The 24,954-nt window shown below is 37.8% G+C and overlaps 1 protein-coding gene, 1 long non-coding RNA gene and 1 other non-coding gene across 12 annotated transcripts in view; 2 read left to right on the top strand and 1 right to left on the bottom strand.

Moving 5' to 3' along the window:
- NEK10 (NIMA related kinase 10) overlaps positions 1–24,954 on the bottom strand; it is a 228,214-nt gene that overhangs the window by 79,275 nt on the left and 123,985 nt on the right. For all 10 annotated transcript variants that reach the window (XR_005376940.1, XM_038570664.1, XM_038570669.1 and 7 more), the window contains 2 exons: positions 13,750–13,879; positions 13,138–13,208 (listed from right to left, as the gene is read on the bottom strand). Coding sequence is in view for 9 of the 10 variants with exons in the window: in XM_038570664.1 (XP_038426592.1) it covers positions 13,138–13,208; positions 13,750–13,879 (201 nt within the window). In the remaining variant the exon portion in view is untranslated. The remainder of the gene's footprint in view (positions 1–13,137; positions 13,209–13,749; positions 13,880–24,954) is intronic.
- LOC111091899 lies at positions 2,505–14,540 on the top strand. Its single transcript, XR_005376941.1, has 3 exons — positions 2,505–2,628; positions 12,892–13,069; positions 14,377–14,540. It is a non-coding gene; the product is annotated as an uncharacterized LOC111091899 (long non-coding RNA).
- On the top strand, positions 18,319–18,425 carry LOC119865499. Its single transcript, XR_005377326.1, has one exon. It is a non-coding gene; the product is annotated as a U6 spliceosomal RNA (small nuclear RNA).

Here is a 24,954-nt window from a genome sequence, read left to right as displayed (position 1 = left end):
TGCATCTGTATCTTTGGGGTAAATCCCCAGCAGTGCAATTGCTGGGTCGTAGGGCAGATCTATTTTCTTTCACCATACACAAAGATAAACTCAAAATGGATGAAAGATCTAAATGTGAGACAAGATTCCATCAAAATCCTAGAGGAGAACACAGGCAACACCCTTTTTGAACTCAGCCACAGTAACTTCTTGCAAGATACATCCATGAAGGCAAAAGAAACAAAAGCAAAAATGGAACTATTGGGACTTCACCAAGATAAGAAGCTTTTGCACAGCAAAGGATACAGTCAACACAACTAAAAGACAACCTACAGAATGGGAGAAGATATTTGCAAATGACATATCAGATAAAGGGCTAGTTTCTAAGATCTATAAAGAACTTATTAAACTCAACACCAAAGAAACAAACAATCCAATAATGAAATGGGCAAAAGACATGAACAGAAATCTCACAGAGGAAGACATAGACATGGCCAACACGCACATGAGAAAATGCTCTGCATCACTTGCCATCAGGGAAATACAAATCCAAACCACAATGAGATACCACCTCACACCAGTGAGAATGGGTAAAATTAACAAGGCAGGAAACCACAAATGTTGGAGTAGATGTGGAGAAAAAGGAACCCTCTTGCACTGTTGGTGGGAATGTGAACTGGTGCAGCCACTCTGGAAAACTGTGTGGAGGTTCCTCAAAGAGTTAAAAATAGTTTTACAAATTTTATATAGTTATATATTATGGTAAATGGGAACCAGAATGGTCTCTGTTCCGGCATTTAGTCATCTCCTTCTCTCCCAAAATTGCTTCCATTCCTGGATTTGCCATTGCTGAAAAAGGAACCACCAGGGAGATGCAGTTTAGCATCATGGTTAGGAAGGTAGCCTCCAGGTCAGATTGGTGTAGTTAAATCCCAGCTCACCCTTTATTAATTCATCTTGGGCATGATTTAGTTTCAGTTTCAAGTGGCCTATCTGTAAAACAGGTTAATTACAATATCTACCTCATCAAGCTGGTATGGTGATCAGCTGTGTAAAGTGCTGGCACATTATAAACGCTCACTATGTTGAAAGGAAAATGCACACTTTTATTGGTCCTCCATTCCGTCCCACATTTAACCAACACAAAATTCTGTGGCTTCTCTCTACTAAATATTTATTGAATCCATATTCCTCCCCTCTAATCCCACCACTATTAGCCTATTTGATCATTGCTTTCTTGGACTATTGAGTCTCCTAAATGATACTCATTGCTTGTCTACCTCTGGCCATACTGTAAACTGCCACAGAATAATATTCCTATATTTGACTACATCACGTCTCTGTTCAGAATTTCTCAATAAACCCTCATGGTCCAATAGAACAAAACTGATATTTCCAGCATTATATACAAGCCCCCTCTGGAACTGGCCCTTATTTTCCCCCACAGTGTCATCCCTGCCTTCTCCTCCTCCAGTTCACACCCACTCCTATCTGTCCTTTCTCATATAACTCATGGCTCTCTTACGCCATTTCCTTGCTCATTTTATTCCTTCTGCTTGAATTTTTTTTTGTCAATGGTATCTGCCCCTTTCCAGATCCCATCCCTATCTGCTTGCCAAAAACCCCACTCTTTTCAAAGTCACCATTAGGAAGACTTCTTGGATCACCCTCAAATGATTTCTCATCCCCTTTTTGTATATTCTCATTATATTTAAGTCCTTAAATGACCATAATATTATATTGTAATGATCCATTTCACCACTAGAAACTTGGAAACTTCTTGAGAGGACAGACGTGTCACCTTCGCCATGATCCTCAGCATGTAAAAATGGAATCTGGGTTCTGGTAGGTACTCAGCAGATGAATGAGTGAATGAATGAATGAATGAATGAATGAATGAACAAATGAATGAACTTAGAGCTAACATCTAAGAATTTACCAGTCCCAAATATATATCCCAAATATTTGGCCACAAACTTTTAAACTTCCTGGAACATCACTTACCAGAAGTTCCAATTTAGCCTCGATTCTCTAAAATACATCTCTGCTTAGATATTTCAGAGAAATTCTTAAGAGTGAACAAATGCTTCAATGATTCTCTAATCAAATAGACATAAAATCATTTTCTAGAAAAAAATCTAGGTTGTTCTTTGTTCTACTCATCCCACCCACTTTGTCCTCAATCTGCTCTGAGACCAGACAGAATTAGAGGGATCTGATTATATTCATTTTGTGTTTTAAGAAACAAACAGTTGAGCATTACAGTGGTGTGAGTTGTTCCCTTTGTCTCTCTCCTTCAATTTATAACTAGTAGGACATCCGTAACCCAATAGGGTTTCCTCTGCATACCAAAACACGATGCTCGGGAGATCTATACATCTCTATGTGGTGAGAGATCTATACATCATACAGATCTATACATCCATACATCTGAGTGTGGATTAGACGGAGGGTCATGGAAGTGATGGAAGCAAGGGTTCAGTGTCAGAACAGAAGGAGACTGAAATTCTAAAAAAAGAACCAAACAGACATTCTGGGGTTCAAGAACTCAATCAATTAAAGACTGCACCACAAAGCACTAGAAGTACAGCAAATAAGACAGAAGAGAGAATAAGTGATCTGGAAGACAGGAATCTGGAAATGTTTCAGGTAGAGGAGAAAAGAGCTTCTATATTTAAAAATATTTTTTAAAAATGGGACATCTGGGTAGCTCAGTGATTAAGCATCTACCTGGAGTCTCAGGATTGGGTCCCACATCGGGTTCCCTGTATGGAGCCTGCTTCTCCTTCTGCCTGTGTCTCTGCCTCTGTGTGTGTGTGTGTGTGTGTGTCTCTCATGAATAAATAAATAAAATCTAAAAAAAATTTTTTTTGAAGTGAAGAAACCCTATAAAAGCTATTAGATTCCATTAGAAGAGCCAATGAGAATAATGAGTATACTACAAGGACAAGAGAAGAGGAAGGTGGCAGAGGGATTATTTAAAGAAATAATAGCTGAGAACTTCCCGAAGCTGGGGAAAGGACTAGACAAACAAGTCCATGAAGCTAATAGATCACCTTATCATATCAATGTGAAAAAACTTCAAGACACATTAGAGTGAAGCTGTCAAAAGAAAGAATCTTAAGGGCAGCCAGGGAAAAAGAAACTAATCTACAAAGTAACTCCTGTTAGACTATCAGCAGATTCCTCAGCAGAAAATCTACAGGCCAGAAGAGAGAGGAATTATGTATTCAAAGTATTGAAACAAAAATCATCAGCCAAGAAAACTCTGTCCTTCAGCAATGTTATCCTTCAGGCAAGAAGGAGAAATAAAAGCTTTCTCAAACAAAAGCTAAAAAAGTTCACCACCAGTAGGCCTACCTTACAAGAAATGTTGAAAGGAGATCTTCTACCTTAAACAAAAGATAAAAGTACACAAAAATTCAAGTAAAGTGATAAATAGAATCACAAAATTCTAACTCTATTTTAGAATAAGGTGTTAAACAACTATAACATAAAGGCTAAAGGCGAAAATCATTTTAAAAAAACTAGAGTGATTACAATTTGGTAATAAACACATAGCGTTAAAAAGGGATAATCTGTGACAAAAAAATATAAAAAGACGGAGAGGAAAATGATAGACCCTGTATAGACAAATGAAGGTAAGTTGTTATCAGCATAAAATGGACTATTTATTTATGAGACACTTTATAAAAACCTCATGGTAACCACAAAACAAAAATCTAGAGCAAAGATACAAAATTGTAAAAAAGGGGAAAGTGAGCAGATTATCATGGAAAACCACCAATCTAAAAAGGTAAATAGAAACACAAAGAAGGGGGATCCCTGGGTGGCTCAGCAGTTGAGCACCTGCCTTCGGCCGAGAGTGTGATCCTGGAGTCCCAGGATCCAGTCCCGCATCGGCCTCCCTGCATGGAGCCTGCTTTTCTCTTTGCCTGTGTCTCTGCCTCTCTCTCTCATGAATAAATAAATAAAATCTTTAAAAAAAAAAAAAAAAAGAAACACAAAGATAAAGAAACAATAGAGACATAAAACAACCAGAAAATCAGACAAAATGGTAGTAGTAAGTCTTCACCACTCTAAATGTAAATGGATGAACTCAATCAGAAGGCATGAACTGGCTAAATAATTTTTTTTTAAAAAGGACCATATTTGCCATCAGGAGACTCACCTCACCTCCAAAGACAAACACACAGATTCAAAGTGAAAGAGTAGAAGAGAATACTTTGAGCAAACAGTAACCAAAAGAAAGCAGATATAACTATACTTACATCAGACAAAGCGGATTTTAAGCCAAAAATGTAATGAAACAAAGAAGATCATTATATAATGATAAAGGGGTCAATACACTAAGAAGATATAACAATAATAAATATGTATTCTCCCAACCTCTCGGCATTGAAATATATTAAGCAAATATTAACAGATCTTATTTTTTTTTTTTTTTTTATTAACAGATCTTAAAAGAGAAATAAATAGTCAATACAATAATAGTACAGGACTTCAACACCCCATTATTAGCAATGGATAGATCATCCAGACAAAAAAATCAATAAGGAAACATTGAAATTAAACCATACTTTAAAACAACTTAGCTGAGACATATAGAACATTCTACCTAATAGCGGCACAATACACATTTTTCTCAAGCACAAATGGAAAATTTTCCAGAACAGATCATATGAGAGCTCACAAAACTAATTTCAACAAATTTAAAAAGACCTGACATACCAACTATCTTCTCTACAATAACATGAAATTAGAAATCAACAGGAGAAATGTGAGTAGATTTTACAATACGTGTAAACTCAATAACACAACACTAAATAACCTACGCGTCAAAGAAGAAATCAATAGGGAAATAAAAAATTATCCAAAACAAATGAAAATGAAAATGCAACATATCAAATTTTGTGGGATGCCCAAAAACCATCCTAAGAAGCAAGTCCCCGCCCCCCAAAAAAGAAGCAAGTCTATAGCACTAAACGCATATATTAAGAAATTAGAAAGATCTCAAATAAAAAAATCTAACTTTTGTACCTCAAGGAACTAGAAAGAGAGAAACAATTAAACACAAAATTAGCAGAAGGCAGGAAATAGTAACAATCAGAGTGTAAATTAAGTAGAGTCCGGGAAAACAATAGAAAAAATCAACGAAACTAAAAGCTGCTGCTTCAATAAAACAAACAAAATGGGCAAATCTTTGTTAGGCCAAGAAAAAAAAAGAGAGAAGGCTCAAATAAATTTAGAAATGAAAAAAGAGACATCACAGCTGATACTACAGACATATAGATAAGAAATGGATACATTTCTAGAAACACACAACCTACCAAAACTGAATCAGGAAAATAGAAAATCTGAACACACCAATAATGACTCAAGAGACTGAGTCAGTAAAACTCTCAACACCGGAAACTCCAAGGCCAGACAGCTTCACTGGTAAATTCTATCACACATTTAAGGAAGAATTAATGGCAATCCTCTTAAGACTCTTCCAAAATATTGAGAAGGGTACACATTCTCAAACTCATTTTACAAAACCAGCATTGCCTTGGGTCTATACAACAAAAACTATAAGACTTTGCTGAAAGAAACTGAAGAAGATGCAAATGGAAAGACATTTTGAATTCAAGTTTCAGAGGAATAAATATTGTGAAAATGGCCATACCACCCAAGCCATTTACAGATTCAATGCAATTCCCATAAAAATACCAAAGGCATTCTTCACAGAAATAGAAGAAACAGTCCTAAATGTATGTGGAACCACTAAAGGCTCTAAATAGCCAAAGCAATCCTGAGAAAAAAAGAATAAAGCTGGAGGGATCATACTTCCTGATTTTAAATTATACCACAAAACCATACTAATAAAAACACTATGGTACTGGCACAAAAATAGATCCATAGACCAATGAAAGAATATAGAGAGCTTAAAACTAAATCCAAAAAACAAAACTAAACTAAACTAAACTAAATCCCAGCATACACAGTCAATGAATATTTGACAACGGAGCCAAGAACACCCACTGGGGGAAAGATAGTCTCTTCAACATATGATGCTGGGAAAATTGAAGAAATATATGCAGAATAGAGAAACTGACCCCTCTCTCATATCACCCACAAAAATAATTCAAAATCTTCAGAGACTTGGGATCCCTGGGTGGTGCAGCGGTTTGGCGCCTGCCTTTGGCCCAGGGCGCGATCCTGGAGACCCGGGATCGAATCCCACGTCAGGCTCCCGGTGCATGGAGCCTGCTTCTCCCTCCTCCTGTGTCTCTGCCTCTTTCTCTCTCTCTATGTCTATCATGAATAAATAAATAAATCTTAAAAAAAAAAAAAAACAAAACAAAATCTTCAGAGACTTAAACATAATATCCGATAGCATAAAACTCTTAGAAGAAAGGAAAGGAAGAAGCTCCTTGATATTGGCCTTCACAATGATTTTTTTAATGTGATGTCAAAAGCACAAACAACAAAAGCAAGAAACAACAAATGGAACTACATCAAATGCAAAAGTTTCTGCACAGCTCTCTGCTACTCAGTTCACAAAATGAAGCAGCAGGTTAGAGAGCAGAGAAAAATTTTACAAATCACAGATCAGACAGGGATTATTATCTAAAGTATATAAAGAACTAAACACAACACTCAAATAATCTGATTAAAAATGGGCTGAACTAAATAGATTTTTTTAAAGATTTTATTTATTTATTCATGAGAGACACACAGAGAGAAAGAGGCAGAGACACAGGCAGAGGGAGAAGCAGGCTCCGTGCAGGGAGCCCGATGTGGGACTCGATCCTGGGTCTCCAGGATCACGCCCTGGGCTGAAGGCGGCACTAAACTGCTGAGCCACCCGAGGTTCCCCCTAAATAGATATTTTTCCAAAGAGGACATCAAAATGGCCAATAGGGACGTAAAAAGATGCTCAACATCACTAATCATCAAGAAGATGCAAACAAGGGCACCTGGGTTGCTATTGGTGAAGTAGATGGCTCTTGGTTTTGGCTCAGGTCATGATCTCAGGGTCGTGAGATCAAGCCCTGTGTTGGGCTCTGCACTCTGCGTGGAGCCTGCTTCAGTTTCTCTCTCCCTGTCCCTCTAGTGCACTTTTTTGCTCTCTCTCTCTCAAGTAAATAAGATCTTAAAAAAAAACAAAGAAGATACAAATAAAAACCACAATGAACCTTGTACCTGTTAGGATAGCTATCATCAAAAGGAAAAGACATAACAAATATTATTCATAAGGATTTGGTGAAAAAGGAACACTTACACATTGTTGGTGAGAATGCAAATTGGTCCAACCACTATAAGAAACAATATGGAGATTCCTTTAAAAAATTAAAAAATAGGGGCAGCCCAGGTGGCTCAGTGGTTTATTGCCGCCTTCAGCCCAGGGCATGATCCTGGAGACCTGGGATCCAGTCCCAAGTCGGGCTCCCTTGCATGGAGCCTGGTTCTCCCTCTGCCTGTGTCTCTGCCTCTCTCTCTCTCTCTTTCATGAATAAATAAATAAAATCTTTTTAAAAAATTAAAAAATAGATCTACCATATGACCCAGCAATTCTACATCTGGGAATATACTCCAAAGCAAAGAAAACAGAATTTCAATGAGATTACCTGTACTTCCATGTTATCACAGCATTATTCACAATAGCCAAGATACAGAAACCCAAATGCCCATCATCATATGAATGAATAAAAAAGAAGTGGTACATATATATAATGGGATACTATCCAGCTATGAGAAAGGAAGATATACTCCCACTTTTGATAACATAGATGGAACTTGAGCATATTATGCTAGGTAACATAAGTCAGAGAAAGACAAATATTGTATGATACCACTTATATGGAATCTAGAAAAATCAAACCTATAAAAAAAATAGAAAATAATGGTAGTTACCAGGACATGAGGAATGCGGAGGATAAGAATGAAGGTGTCTAAGGGTACAAACTTGTAATAAGTCATAAATAAGCCATAGAGATCTGCACTGAATAATGAATATATGTCAATGATATTGTAATATAATTATGTGATAAATATTGCTTCAATGGCAATCATTTTAAAATATATATGTATATCAAAGTGATACACTGTATACCATAAAATCATAAAATGTAACATGTCAAATTTACTTTGGGGAAAATTTTTTAAAAAGAGAAAACCAAAGAGTTGAAGGTAGGGTGAAAAATGTAAAGATCCTTAGAACTAGCTGAAAGCATTAACCATGCTAGTCATCATGACCGCCTCTGAAACAAAGCACCAGACAGCTTCTGCAACCAGGCTCAGATAGAGAAATGTAAGGCAATTAGAAGATTTTGTGCATAAAAGGAAATGTTCCTTTTTAAAAAGTAAACAGACAATAATCTCTGAACAGTGTACAGGAAGGTAAAAATAGTAACTCTGGTACTGGGCAGAGCAACAAAATGGATTTATTTTCTGCTCCAAACTCTTCAGAGTTGCTAAGTTACTCTTCCAGTGTAAAAGTCTGCTAGGAAAGAAAAGTTCCAGTGATAAAATGTGCTTGTACACTACATGAACAAACAAGAAACAAAGAAAGATACTGCACATGAGACACAATTGCATGAGCTCTACCCCCAAGACAGGATGTAGAAGGAGAAAATGAGAAGATGGAAAAAGCAAGAACATGTAATTGGAAACACCAAGTGTGAAATTAAGAATGAGTCTAGTGAATTTGTGCATCAACAGTTGCCTTGTATTTCAAAGGCTCTATCACGTTATTCACGATCAGTTCTGAGCCTGATGATTTGCTGAGTCATAAATTATCATTAAGACCACTTTTGCCTTTATGTATTCCTCACATCGATTTTCTGAAAAAAAAAAAAACAAAAAAAACAAAAAAACAAAACAGGAAACTAAGAAAATAGAAAATTGAATTTGCTTCCTTATTCTTTGGAACTTCATTTTTAAAGATTAAAAATCCAAAGCAAATTAAATATGTAATTGCATAAAATTCATGACTGAATTTGGTTTCGTGTCAAATTTTCTAAAGGTAAAACTCTGGGATTGAACCCAGATAATGAGTCCTGAATAACCTTAAGTGAAAGCCACATCTGCTACAGAATGCACAGTCATCTTAATGTATAATCATTATAAAATGAAAATTAAATTATCAGTTCTTACTTATTATGGCATCTTAGTATTTTGAATTAAAAGTATCCTTACAGGGGCGCCTAGGTGGCTCAATCCATTAAGAATCTGCCTTTGGCTCAGGTCATGATCCCAGGGTTCTGGGATGGAGCCCCACATCTGGCTCCCTACTCAGCAGGGAAACCTGTTTGCCTCTCCCCCTCCGCCCCTCCGCAACCCCATTCATGATTGCTCTTTTGGGCTCTCTCAAATACATAAAATCTTTTTAAAAAGTACCCTTACAAATAATCCAGAGTCCCCTAATAGTGATCATTCATCCTCTTAAACATTCTGGTGACAGGAAACTCACTACCCACACAGTAGCCTGCCTCACTGTGGATATGTCTTAATTCTGACACACACTTCTTTTTTTTTTTTTTTTAAGATTGATTTATTTATTTATGAGAGAGAGAGAGAGAGAGAGAGGCAGAGACACAGGAGGGTGGAGAAGCAGGCTCCATGCAGGGAGCCCGACGCAGGACTTGATCCCGGGACTCCAGGATCACGCCCTGGGCCAAAGGCAGGTGCTAAACCGCTGAGCCACCCAGGGATCCCCCTGACACACACTCCTAATGGCAAACTGACCTGGGCCTTCTCAGAACTCCACTCCATGGTCTTGGCTCCACTTTCTGAAGTTCCATAGAATAAACCCAGTTGTTTTCATAGTTTCAGTATCATTTCATTTTCATGCTTGTACTCCCAAACTTGTTGACTCAACTTCCCAGCCACTATGAAAACAACACCACTTCCCTCCATCAACACCATGACCGCTCCAGTCAAAGTCACCATCATGTCCTAGTAGAGAGCTGGATCTGGTTCCCCCCTCCCCCCATTCCCTGCTATCTATTCCCCACAGGGCAGCCAGCATGATCTTTGCTACAGAAGAAATTTTCACTATATCTCACCTATAAATAACCTTAAGTTTTCTCCTCAGTGCTGGAGACAAAGATTCAAAACCCTCAATGTGAAAAAAAAAAAAAAAACCCCTCAATGTGGCCTATCAAACCTAGCCAATCTGGCCCCTATTAGCTTCCCCAGGCCTTTGGCTATTCTCTTCCTGACTTAACACACTACATCTCCAATTTCTTTCCATTCCTCTATGAAATAGAAATCCATTCTGTATACTATAATTAGTGATTGTTCAGGTCTCAGATTACATGTTCTTTCTTCATAGAAACTTCTAAAAGTGCTTAGAGTAGACCAAATCCTTCTGGAATCTCTCATTGCTCCCTTTACCATTCTGCATAAAATTTATCATAATTTGTTTTATATACTTAATTCCTTTTTTAATAAATTTATTTTTTATTAGTGTTCAATTTGCCAACATATAGAATAACACCCAGCGCTCATCCCATCAAGTGTCCCCCTCAGTGCCCGTCACTCAGTCACCCCCAACCCCCGCCCATCTCCCCTTCCACCACCCCTAGTTTGTTTCCCAGAGTTAGGAGTCTCTCATGTTCTGTCTCCCTTTCTGATATTTCCCACTCATTTTTCTCCTTTCCCCTTTATTCCCTTTCACTATTTTTTATATTCCCTAAATGAATGAGACCATATAATGTTTGTCCTTCTCCGATTGACTTATTTCACTCAGCATAATACCCTCCAGTTCCATCCACATCGAACCAAATGGTGGGTATTTGTCATTTCTAATGGCTGAGGAATATTCCATTGTATACATAGACCACATCTTCTTTATCCATTCATCTTTCGATGGACGCCGAGGCTCCTCCCACAATTTGGCTATTGTGGACATTGCTGCTATAAACATCGGGGTGCAGGTGTCCCGGGGTTTCATTGCATCTGTATATACTTAATTCTAAAAATAGTAATGCTATTATTAATAACAATATCGAATTTTATTGAGGGTTCACCAGTGCTAGGTACTGTGCTAAAAGCACTGCAAGCATCATGTTATTTAATCTTCAGAACAAGCCCATGAGTAGTTACTATTGCTAGTTGTACATCACAGATGAGAAAAGGGCATGGGTGGAAGAGTAGGGATTAAAATCCAGCTTATTCTAGAACCTATTGATGTTCTTAACGTTTCCATATAGTGTTGGTACCTGACTCCTCCACTAATTGTTAGCCCCAAGACACATGGATACCAATATCCAAGGAGCCTGTCAGAAGCAAATTATGGTCCTGTTTACCCAGTGTCACAAAATGAGAATAATGTGTCTGTACATTTCCTCTGTACCACCTCTCCCCTGCTCTTTGTGGCACTCAAATACCTATGAAAAGGAGAAATTAAATGAGTAAATCTGGTATTTTTGTCTTGACATCTCTGGAGACCTCTTGAATTTTTAAGGCACTTTCTAGAAAACAAATAGCAGAGAAGAGGATCAAATTGTAGAGATGAGCAATTTAAATACATTTGTCTGGATTCATTAGCAACAGGGCACAACCTAATATATACAGAATTCAGATTACTCAGAAAAGGGTTTCAGCTCATTTCCTATAATATTAACAATGATAATTGCCCATATTGCTTAAGATTTGCCATTCACCAAGCTCTATGCTAAGTGATTTTCATAGTTACTTTGTATAATTATCATACCAGCTTGATGAGGTTAGTATATCACAGTCCCCTTCTTACTGAATGAGGGAACAGAGATACAGAAAGAATGGTTAAATGTTTGTTCAGAGTCTACAGTTAGTGAAACAGCCCCGGCTGGGCCTGGGCCCCTTAGAACTGTAGGACAGCATTGTGCTCAACAAGGAAAGATTCAAGATATAACCCTACTAACTGTGAGGAGAAATTAATGCAAAATGGTGGGATGGGAGGAGAAACTGAAGGGAATACATCTCTTGCATTTCATCAGAGGTAATGCTAAGTGCCAGGATAGATACAAAGCCAAGTTTAAAAGGAATTGGGCCCAAGAATGGATAAATATTCTATCTGGGGTGATTCTGAGATTTCTGTAATAATAATGAGGATTTGATTCAGCTCAATGGGGCAGGGAAGTAATCTTGAGCCAACTTAGGAGCATACGTTGGTATAGAAATAACAATGAGTCAGAAAACAAGTCATTTATTCACACAACCAATATTTGTTAAGGGACAATCTTGTCCCAGACACTGTTCTGGCCACTGAAGAGCTATGAAACAGACCAGAAAAACTCTTGCTCTTGTAAATTTTTCCTTCTGGTGGGGACGACACAGGCAATAAATAAACAAATATGCACACACACACACACACACACACACACACACACACACACACGTATCTAACATGTCAGCACATGGGTGCTGCAAGCTTTATAAAGCCAGAAAAGGAGGCAGAATGTGGATTGGCTGTGGGGGCATCAGGAGCAGACTCCCCAGTGATGGGAAATAACAGCAGAGACACAAGGGAAGTGGGGGGGGGGGGGGCTGTGCCATGCACGTATCAAAGAGAAGACAAGTCCAGAAAAGGGAAAAGCAAGGACAAAGATCTGTCATGTCCTGGTAGAGAGCTGGGACAATCCCTGTGAGGTCAGAACTTTGCAAATGCACAGGAAATGATTTTCCTTAAACTACTACTATATTAGTGGCTGGAGCACCTCTTTCTGACTTCCTTTGAAAAATTATTATGCCACATAACATTACCAATTTAAAAATAAAAATGAAAAATTACTTGCAATTTAACATGGCCTTTCTCAGTTTCCCATGTCTTTGACTAGCCTTTTCCCACATCCATGCATATATTTACAGTTTTTATCAGAGTTACAAACAGCTTTACATCCTGTTTGTTTTACTTAGCTTCATATCATATTTGTTTTACAGGTTGTTACAAAGCCTTCTGAATAATCATTCTAATGGTTGCATAATATTTCAAGTACATATACTACTTCCTCTTGGACACTTCAGTGGCTTCCAGATGGTCATCATTACTGATGATGCACAAATATTTTTCTAGGTTTGGATTATTTGGGAGCCCTTCCTCTTCATGAATATTTACATGGTAAATCTGTAGAGACGTGAGATATTTCTTGATCATCCCCATAGGTTTGAAATTGTGAGAATAATTACCTGCTGATGGTATCTGTCACTTTCTCAGAGTAGATGCCTTCTGGCACTGGTTCATATACTGCCTCCACTATCTGCAAAATAGACAGATTAGTGTGATGGACATAAGGAGGCCATTAATATGTACAATACTTGGCCACAATATGAGAGCTACTCAATAAGCATTATAGCCACGCACAAATTTTAATCAGAAAGAAAAACATCCCAACAAATAAAAAATTAACATCAATTAAACAATTCTTGAGCACAGATTGTATGCTTCAAGCTGAGTTAAAGTTAGCCTCAGATTCATAATAAATGATGCGTAGGATAATTTAATGTGCCGATTGTAGGCAGTCCAAACCACAATTAAAAATAAAAGACCAAAAGTAATTTGATATATTTATTTGTATAATTTTCTATGATAAATGAAGACAATTATAGGGGGAAATGTGCCATAGCACATGACGTATATTTAGAAGAAAGGGGGAAAAATGAACTAGATCATGTGGCCCGTAAAACAATGTGCCTGCTTTTAATTGATAATTTTATAAAAATCACAAATGTTCTATTTAGGAAGAAAAAGAATGGCATTTTTAGCAACACAGGACCCTTTTGTCTCCCAACACTGCTTACTTTTGTAGCCAGGGAGAGCATGTTGGTGCTGTAGAAGGGAGGATTCAGAGTTGCCATCTGATAAAGAATGCAGCCTGCTGCCCAGACATCAGCTTTCTCCCCGTACGGTTCACTCTTCAGTACCTCAGGGCTGAATTAAAATAAGGATGTTAATAGATACTGAAAAAGGGAGAATAAATCAGCACAGAAAAAGAGTCCAATTTTCAAGCAATAGTTGGAGATATGAGAAAAAAAGAATTGAAACTCTTTATCACTAATTCAGATAAACATATTAAAAAGTATCTTTGAATTCTCCCAGACTCAGAAGCACAATCAAACAATTCCATTTTAAGCACTAAGTATCAATGAACCATATAAATATTGCCTATTAAGTATGCAAGAAAGTTTTTATTTCCAGAGACAATCACCTGTCTACGGTAGATGGAACTGTTGGCCTCAGTTCTCTACTGTTCTGGAGATTTTGCAGAACTCATTCTTACAATGGTCTCTTGGGGGGCAGTATTTGTTACCCACCCCTGACTCGATTTTGTTTTGTGTTGCTTTGGCCAATGTTAAATGGAAATAACAGTGAACCAGGCCAGAGAATTTGTTTTAACAAATACTGAGTGCTTTCATTTGTCCTTCTAGGAGATTCTGTTCATTACCAAAAAAGAACACATCGCAGTGGCTGCTGTCCCGCCAGCCTAGGACCAGCATAAGATACATGGAGCAGCTCTAACCCAAACATTGCATAAACCTACAGCCTGAAGGAGAACTTGCCCAGAAAACCCAGACCTGTGAGTCTGACAATAAATGCTTATTGTTGAACTCCACTGAAAGTTTTGTGATTTGTTATGCGGTATTATTATGGGAAACTGACTGTTAAGCCCCCTCCCTTTGCTACTCAACTCTAGGCTATAAAGTAGGAAAAAGATCATATTTAAATATGTTGCAGAAAATGACGATATCCATCATGTTCATATCTTCTGAAATTGCACTTCAAATCTGGACATAGATGCTGTCAGTCTTTAAAAAAGTTAAGCTGTGAGAGTTTATGAGTTTGACATTTTTTTAATGTGGAGGGGAGCGCACTTCCCCTGGATATTTTGGAATAATAGAAGTTCCTCTATCATATTTGTAGAATGAAACTCCTCAAAGAGTTGAAAGTACTTAATACCCACACATCCTAAATTATGTAGTTAGCAACTCAGTACAATGATATGCATTTAAGATTATGCTCAGCCCTCTACATAAAAAGAGTAGGGATTAAGAGTTAACTTTGATGGTGGATTAGGGTATAAAGAAACTCATAAATTGATACTAGAACAATATAAATCAATGTTGACTATTAAGAATAATCAACGGAGTTGCTATTTTTGTGAGATTATGAAGAATTTAATTCCTCACTTTGGGTTTACATTATGTGCTTGTAGAGGAAAGTATGATTTCTAGGTCTTTCAGCATTTTCATATTTGGTATTTTTGAGTTCAATAATATGTAAATGAATGAACTCTGCTGGTTCTAACTGCATACAAAGTGTCTCCTGTTGTTACCTGGTCAACTGTTCACATTTAAAAAATGCCTTAACAAGATGTAATACCCTCAACAGAAAAAAAAAAAATGTCCTTTGTTCCCACAGGCAAGTTTCTCAGGTATAATCTATGGAGAAATCAGAGGAGAACTCAGAGGATTTGTTTCATATTTCCAAAAGCTCATGAAGAAGATGCTATGAATGTTCTACCCATTTCCCCTCAGACCATTCTTCCATTTCCTGTTCCTGGTATACTTTCACTCTCAACAGCCAGTATCTATATGTCTTTGGAAGAGAGCCTTAACTTCTTCTCAGAAAATAATTACTCAACCTAAGGCAAAACACCTGTAAGGCAAGAGTTTACTCAGTTGATTGTTGTTCTCATCATTTCATCCCCTCCTTCTTCTCACTGGAGACCACAAACTCCTCTTATTCCCATAGGCATGACCCTTTGCACTGTGGCTTTGCAGCTCACATCAAGGAATGGAGTCTATTTCTCTACCTCTTGAATCTGGACTTGATCTGACTTGCTCTGGCCAAGAAGATGCCAGCAAAAGTGACACAAAGAGATACTTTGAAAGCATAGTCTTTGGGGCTTTCTCTTCCTTCCTGCTCTTGAAAATTGTATGAACACAACTGGATGACTGAACCCAGGTCTGCCTGCTGGATGATGACAAAATCTGGCCCAATTACCTCCAGCACTATTACGTAGAGATAGTCAACCATCAGATCCGTGAGTGAAGCCTTTGGAAACCAGGTAACCACAATGCATACTGAGCCCAGCCAGTATTCTGATCAGTAATCCTCACTGGGACCGGCTCAATTTGCCAACACATAGTGTATTGATTAAAAAAAAAAAAAAAAAGGTTTATTGAATTAAGCCACTAAGTTTTGAGATAGTTTGTCAAAGTTATTCTCAAAGCTGTACATGAGCTCCTAAAAAAAGCCCAAGAATTGCTTCTCTGAAAAAGAGTAAGAAAGGCAAATTAAAGATAACACAGTTGCCAGTTATTACTTTGCTTCTGATATAAACTTCAAATATCCTCTAAGGTAAGAATTTCATAATTACAACCAAAAGCAATTACAAACAGAGCACAGGACACTTGTGATTTCTAGAAGCCACAACAAAATGTTCTGCCCATAATTCATATGAAGTCCCAATCCCACTACTTCAGAATGTGACCATATTTTAAAGTAAGTTCTGAATGAGATGACTAAGTTAAGATGATGCCCCTAGGATAGACCCTAACCCAATAGGACTGATGTCCTTATAAGAAGAGGAAGAGACACCACGAGCATGCAGGGACAGAAGAACAACTCTGTGAAGCAGCAACAAAAGGGTGGAATGAATTCTGGCATCTGTAAGCCAAAGGAGACAGGCCTCAAAGGAAACTAAAGTGGCCAACACTTTGATCTTGGACTTCCAGACTTCAGAACTGTGAGAAAATAGATTTAAGCCACCTAAAAATGAGGTATTTTGGTTATGGAGGCCTTAGAAAACTGAGAAAACTAATGCATATTCTATGAGAAATCCTACTCATGCTTTTTTCACCTTCAAAAGGGAAATATGGCTAAAGTCACTAATTCAATCACAATTTACAAATATTGTATAAGTTTTTTTGGTGGTTATTATTTAGAAAATCATTGCAAAATAATTTGTTGTCCTTTCCAATTTCTCCACTTAAGGTGAGCCCAACCACATTTAGAAAAATACAGAGATTTATAGCTAGCAATGACAGGAGTTAAATGCATACACATAACAATTTAAAATGAATTTTTTTCCAAACAAAAACATTATTCTGTATTTTAAAAATGGCTATCCCTATGTGATCCAGTCATCTAAAATCTTTTAGTTATAAAACAAAACTTAAGTGATATTAAACAACAATAGGGTCTCTTCTGGCAAAGATTTAAATATTTATAATTAAGTGTGCAAAAATTACAGCCATTGTCAATTATACATCAATAAAAAAGTATTTTTATTATTGCTAATATAATATATAACATGGTGACTATAGTTAATATTAATGTATTATATACTTGAAATTTGCTTAAAGTACATCACAAGCATTCTCATCACAAACAGTAAGAGGTAATTACATGAGGTGATGGATATGTTAATTAGCTTGATTGTGGTAATTATTTCACAATATGTAAGTACCCTGAAACATCACATTGTACACCTTAAATATATACAATTTTTAATTGTTATTAGTACCTCAACAGAGCTGAAAAAAAATTTTAAGCAAAGCCAGGGGTAGTAAAGAGTTAGGTGGATGGCAAGGAACAATGTGTATTTTATTATAAATATTTTAATAAATACATAAACATAACTCATAATCGGCAGCTTTTGGAATGCGGCTGGATGCTAACCATGACCTCTGTTTTAAAAAGTCATAAATTCTCAAATAGTGAAAATAAGGTAGAAGAAAGATGAGGTTGGAAGGATGCTTAATCTAATTTAAAAAAGATAAAGTTTTTGTTTAGATTTTAAAATTGTGCCACTAGCCCTTCCCTGATATATAAACAATTAAGTTTCTAATTTCCAAGGATTCTTATTTACTAAGTGAGGTAAACAAGAAAAACAGTGGACCTCAATGTCTTTCAAAACATTTAAAAATATGAATATTTTGATAACTCTTAAGTATTTCAATAATATGATGATTTATATAAGTTTGGAGGGGGGACTTTTTTCCTTTAAACAGACCAAAGTAGGGCAGTCCTGGTGGGTCAGCAGTTTAGCACCGCCTTCAGCCCAGGGCGTGATCCTGGAGACCCAGGATCGAGTCCCACGTCAGGCTCCCTGCATGGAGCCTGCTTCTCCCTCTGCCTGTGTCTCTGCCTCTCTCTCTGTCTCTCATGAATAAATAGATAAGAAATCTTTAAGAAATAAATAAATAAATAAATAAATAAATAAATAAATAAATAAATAAACAAACAAACAAACCGACCAAATTAAATGAAATTAGATGACAGGTGTTAAAAGGTTTTGTGTGGACGGTAAGTATATTCTTCTTTCCTGCAGTAGTTATATCACGTTTGTTAAAAGTTTGATTATTGGACTCACTTTGTCAGCACATGTACTAAAATTAGAATGATACAGTGAAGATTAGCCTGACATGTACACAAGGATGACATGTGAATTTGTGAAGCGTTCCATATTTTGGTAACAGTAAGATGGCAGGCAAAAGGTACTATACATTAGGATTATCCTCTAGTCAATAAAGTTGTTTCCTATGGGGTAAAGAGTAACAATTCTGATACTGCTATTTATGTATCCTGGAATTAGCAGATGGCAAAAACCAGACTTTTCACTGTTGGAGAGGGAGTCTATAGATAAGCAAGGAAAGAAGTAGGTTAAGTGTACTGTATCACAGGGTATTGAAATAGAGTTGGGTCTACGGCCATACCACCCTGAACGCGCCCGATCTCGTCTGAAATAGAGTTGGGTCTAGATAACACTCATGTTTAGCTTATTATTGATACCTATGGTTGCATATAGAAATCGTTATAGATACATGTAGGTACACAGGTTAGTATACGCATATATCTAGCTGAAAGGCCTAGAAATAACAACATCCCATTAGCAATGAGCACTCTTAACACCAGATCTTGGTTGGTTAGTTCATTCCTTCTTTCTTTCTATTTTTTCCTTCCTTCCTTCCTTCCTTCCTTCTCTTTCTTTCTTTCTTTCTTTCTTTCTTTCTTTCTTTCTTTCTTTCTTTCTTTCTTTCTTTCTTTCTTTCTTTCTTTCTTCCTTCCTTCCTTCCTTCCTTCCTTCCTTCCTTCCTTCCTTCCTTCCTTCCTTCCTTCCTTCCTTCTTTCTCTTTCTTTCTTTCTTTCTTCTTTCTTTCTTTCTTTCTTTCTTTCTTTCTTTCTTTCTTTCTTTCTTTCTTTCTTTCTTTCTTTCTCTTTCTTTATTTTCTTTCTTGAGAGAGAAAGAGCACATAGATGTTGGGAGGGAAAGGCAGAGGGAGGGAGAGAGTGAGAATCTTAAGCAGGCTCCATGCCAGTGCAGAGCCAGGCAACACATGGTTTGTTCTCATGACTCTGAGATCATGACTTGAGCCAAAATCAAGAGTTATACGCTTAGCCAGTTGAGCCACCCAGGTGCCCCCAGATCTTGGTTTTTAATGCTATTCTGCAACAAAAGGAATCAGGACTCCTTGGAGAAATGCCTGATTCTAGGACTGGAGGCAGGATATATCTAAATGGAGCATCTTGTAGTGCCATGTAGTACCAGAAAGTTAAGTGTTCAAAAGGAAAAAAAAATGATGAGGTTATGTCAAAGGGACACAGAAGACAACCTAAAAAGCTCCCAATGACCAAATGTGGAACAATTTGAGTGGCAAGATAAATAAAATAGTTATCAGTCAGCTTCAGGTGCCATAACAAAAGAACACAGATGGAATTTGTAAGTAAGAATAAACAGGAATTTATTTTTCACAATTCAGAAAGCTGAGAAATCTAAGATCAAGGTCCTAGCCAATTTTGTCCCTCATCAGGGCCCTCTTCCTGGCCTGCAGTTGGCCACCTTCCTGCTGCCTCACATGACTATGAGGTAGAGGGAGGATTGCACTGGAAGGTGATTGATATTATAAGAGCACCAATCCCATCATGAGCGCCCATCTTCCTGATTTCATTTAAACCTAATTACTTCACAAAGGCCCACCTCCAAACACCATCACAGGACCTTCAGAGAACAAGCAGTCTTCACCTAAAGCCAGGAGGTAACGTTTCAGAGAAGAGACTAAGAGGAGACTGCTAATCTCAGAAGGCATTCCAGGGGATTGAAGTAGAAGAGCATGGCAGAGGGGAAGGAATGGTGGTCCATGACAGCCAGTGAAGAGACCCAGGGCATGGTCAGGGATAACAACACTCCCATACTCTCTGAAAGCAGTGGGCTGACTGATCCTTAACCCTAGTTTCTCCTGCTCTAGGCCACATTCTCCACAACCACTAAAGTGACCTTCCCCTAACAGAAAGCTGATCCTATCACCACTTCCAGGGAACAGTTCATGTTCTGCCATTGCCCTGTGAGTCTCATCCCTTAAAAACAACAACAAATCATGTAAAATCCTTCCTTGATCCCAAGTCCTTCTTTAGATACCATCTTTTTCTTCATTCACAAGCAAAGTCTTTTCAAAGAATAATTCCTGTTGGCCCTCTCCACTTCCTCACCCACCATCCATCATTCAACCCAACTCTAGTCCAGCATCTATTCCTACCTTGCCATTGGCAGGGCTCCACCTTAGAGCATCGGTGGATTACTAATTGCCTCACTTATTTTAGGTGACTTCCCCACAATTTTTGACACTGTTTACTGAAACTTACTGTTGAGACATTATTTCTTTCATTTATTCAATAGTTACAAAGTACCTCCAAAGTACCAGGCATGTTCTACTTGCTTAGAATATATCAACAAAGGCCCTTTCCCTTGTGGAGCTTATCTTTCAGTAATAAACAGGGTTCAGGGAAGATATAAACCACAGCACAACACAACTATTAAAAAGTAAATTACATAGTATTTTAATAAGTGATAAATGCCATAGGAAATAGAAAACTTCAGTTAGAATAAAGGAAGTCAGGAATGGATGGGGGGAGGCAGTTGAAATATTAGAAAGGGTAGTCCCTTCCATCCTCTCATTTCCTATATAATGGTGCTTTTTTCCTTCATCCACATGTTAAATGATATTTTTCTTCTCACTCTTCACTCTCTCCTTGGACAATTATTTTCATACCCAAGGCTTCCTTTAAAACTATATGTGGACAAGTCCCAGGTGTAATCACCATCCACATGCCCCTCAGGCACACACATAAGGTATCTCATCCTGTGATGGCTCTGTCACAAACCAGTGATTCTTAGGGTAATGTGCTGGACTGAATTATTTGTCTATTTTACCAATCAGAGCTGAGAATGCATCTAATGTCAAAAACTGTCACACTTTCTTGAAGTTCTTTGGGGGGGGGAGGACAGAGGGAGAGAATTTTTTTTATTATTTAAATTCAATTAATTAACATATAGTATATTAGTTTCAGAGGTAGAGTTCAGTGATTCAACAATCTTATATAATATCTAATGCTCATTACATCACATGCCCTCCTTAATGTCCACCACCCAGTTACTCCATCCTTCTACCCTCTTCCCCTCTAGCAACCCTCAGTTTTAAGAGTCTCTTATGGTTTGTCTCCATTTCTGATTCCATCTTTATTTTTCCCTCCTTTCCCCTTTGATTTTGTTTCTTAAATTCCACATGAGTGAGATCATATAATTGTCTTTCTCTGATTGACTTATTTCGCTTAGCATAATACCCTCTAGGTCTATCCACATTGTTGCAAATGGCAAGATTTCATTTTTTGATGGGTGAGTAGTATTCCATTGTATATGTCTTCTTTATCCATTCATCTGGTGATGGTCATCTGGGCTCTTTCCACAGTTTGGATATTGTGGACATGGCTACTATAAACATTAGGGTGCAGGTGTCCCTTTGGATCACTACATTTGTATCTTTGGGGTAAATCCCAGATAGTACAATTGCTGGGTTGTAGGATAGCTCTATTTTCAACTTTTTGAGGAACCTCCATACTGTTTTCCAAAGTGGCTGTACCAGCTTGCATTCCTGACAGCAGTGTAAAAGGGTTCCCTCTTGGGAGAGAAGACAATCTAAATCAGGCTCCACCCCATCTGGGCCTAATCTCACAACCCTGAGATCATGACCTGAGCTGAAATCAAGAGTTGACCACTTAATCAACTGAACCATCCTCATGTCTCTCTTGAATTTCAAGGGCTATTTCTGAGGTATAGCAAAGGGGCCAAGGCATAGCAAAAGGGCCAAGACAAAGGTCAGAGTTTCTGCACCAGGGAGATAGTCAGTTCCAGGGAGTCCTCTTAAACTCTGGAGCCTGTTTTCTTCCAAATTTCTGATGGGACCTGTGACTATTTTTGCACCAATATTATCTTCTGAGGAAAACATGTCTTTATTTTTCTACTTCCACCTCTTCTTCCAATTGCACTTCAAAAATCCTTTGGTTTTTGGGCAGCCCAGGTGGCTCAGCGGTTTAGCGCCGCCTTCAGCCCAGGGCGTGATCCTGGAGACCCGGGATCGAGTCCCACGTCGGCCTCCCTGCATGGAGCCATGGAGCCTGCATCTCCCTCTGCCTCTCTCTCTCTCTATATATATATATATATATGTGTGTGTGTGTGTGTGTGTGTGTCTCATAAATAAATAAAACATTTTTAAAAATCCTTTGGTTTTTAAAGATGTGTGTATGTGTGTGCATGCACACGTGCACATGGGAACTTTTTCTTGGTCTGAGAGACTCAGGGCTGGCTATTCTACATCCCACTGAACCTTTGTGATCTCAAGATCCAATGTTTCCACAGCATCTACCACTTCAGATTTATCCCCAATTTCTGATGTGTCCACCATTATCACACCAGTGACCCAAAGATAACCTTCCAAATGCTAATACCTGCCACAAAAGATAAACTTATAATATGTGACAGCTGTGAGTTCATAAGAACAAGCTTATATACAGCACTAATGAGCAGAAAGAAATACTAGAGCTGAGGCAGATTCATTTGTTGAAGGGCATGTGAAATTGGAGCAGAAATTAGACTTTTTAGAGAAATTGAAAAGCTATTATTGAGAAAGTATCTCATTGGCAATATAATGATGTCGCATCTCAGAAATGGTTTTGGGAGATCATAAAAGACAATTTTGCCTAACAAATGTTAGAAATTACTAATAAAAGAATCTTGAGGAATTTAGGACACAGTTAAGGCTAAATTTTTAGAGATAAGTTTCTTTTATTGAAATAACTCACCCAATAATATTTGCTTCACTGGATAAGGATAAAAAGGGACTTTTTTGCATCCCACCACAATGTATTAATGCTGAGTCTATTAAAAAAGTACATTTAGTTCTCAGATTCTGGCTATCAAACTTTCATCTCCCTAGATTGCCTTAAAGAAAAAGGAGAAAGAGAACTAATTTAACACTGCTAAGTAAAAAGAAACAAAAATATAAATCTTAAAAGAATATAAACTATCTGGGAACAAAAGATCTACTATTTGCTCACTCAAGAAGACAAAGCCCCTATGAATTCATGAGGATAAAAACGTGACCTGAAGTGACATAATTAAATGTAGAGGCCAATAATTATAGTTTGTTGAGACTGAAAAAGCAAATTATGCTCTATTTTAGAATGTTTCAATATAGAACATTTAGCAGTAATAGGATGGATAAATTGCATGCATGCACACTCGTGCATGTTGGCACATGTTTATGATTCCTGGAGGTGGGTAAAATGTTTTGGAGAAATAGCTCAAAAAATAATCACTACGGTGGGAGGGGAGTCGATGAAAATTAATGGAGATGACAGAAGTTGGGAGAACCCAGAAGATACAAGTGGCTAGGAGCATTTTCTGGAGAGTGAGCAATGTGATACTCAGCTATTTAGTGAAATGAGCAGGGCTTAACAAAAAGCACTCTAGGCAGAATGATGAACACATTTGCAAAATCCTTCCGTGTTCTGATTTTTTTCTATGAGACCCTACTTACTAAGTACCTACAGGCATAGATAGAATATGCTCTAGTCCCTCTAGAGCCACAGAAGTGCAAGGGCATTCCCATCAGCCCAGGGTGTTCTCCACTACAGAAAGGTGAAGGAAGTGTGCTGGAGAAAGAGACAAAGAGGCAGGGGAGCCACAACTAACGGGATGGCCATGGAAACAGGGAGAAAAGGAATTCCACAGGACTGACTGGACGTGAGAAAGAGAATAAGGGAAGGGAAGATCCCTCATTTCCAGTCTGGCTTGGATGATGGGGTGGGTATCGGCATCATGAACATAGATACAGGGGGAGCAGGTATGGGAGAAGAAACTAGATCAATTTGGAATATATTAATTCATGCCTAGGAAATCCAAAGTTGAGGATAGTCAATGGGTAATATCATTATGGATGGGTTTTTTTTTTTTTTTAGGTTTTATTTATTTATTCATTCATTCATGAGAGAGGCAGAAGCACAGGCAGAGGGAGAAGTAGGCTCCCTGGGGGAAGCCCGATGCAGGACTTGATCCCAGGACCCCGAGGTCACAACCTGAGACAATGGCAGATGCTCAACCACTGAGCCACCCAGATGCCCCTCATTCTGCATGTTAACAGTCTCTTAAAGTCTTATCCTTAGAGGTTCTGAACTCTGGTATCATAGAAATGTTCTCAACTCATAGAAGTCTGCTCCCATTAAGTAGATAGTTAAACAGATTTGATATTTCAACAGTTCCAATACTGCTCTAAATGCAAACTTCTTATAGAGAGAAAAGAGAACTGGATGATACATTCGAGAACCATGGAATATACTCTGGCTGAAGAAAACTGGCAGCACCTTAATCACAAATTTTAGGGCCTGCCTGCCCCCGAAGTTACAACTAGGATTGGCAGCTTTAGCCAATAAAAATCCACGATGCTCAGTTAAATTTGAATTGCTAAAATAATGCAGCAGTTGGGACATATTTATACTAAAAACTACAGTATGTAGGGCACAAACTGAAAAACTCCTTGTTGTTTATCTGAAATTCAAATTTTATTTGGCACCCTGTATTTTATCCGGTAACCCTAGTAGCAATGTTATTTGTGTACTCTACATTGTTAGCATTCAAGTCATCCTTCTTATAGAAAGGCATACAAAAAGCT

The sequence above is a fragment of the Canis lupus genome, chromosome 23 (genome assembly GCF_011100685.1).
Source record: "Canis lupus familiaris isolate Mischka breed German Shepherd chromosome 23, alternate assembly UU_Cfam_GSD_1.0, whole genome shotgun sequence".
NCBI lineage: Eukaryota > Metazoa > Chordata > Mammalia > Carnivora > Canidae > Canis > Canis lupus.
The sequence above is the reverse complement of the archived record's forward strand: the minus strand, read 5'-3'. Positions and strand labels throughout refer to the sequence as shown.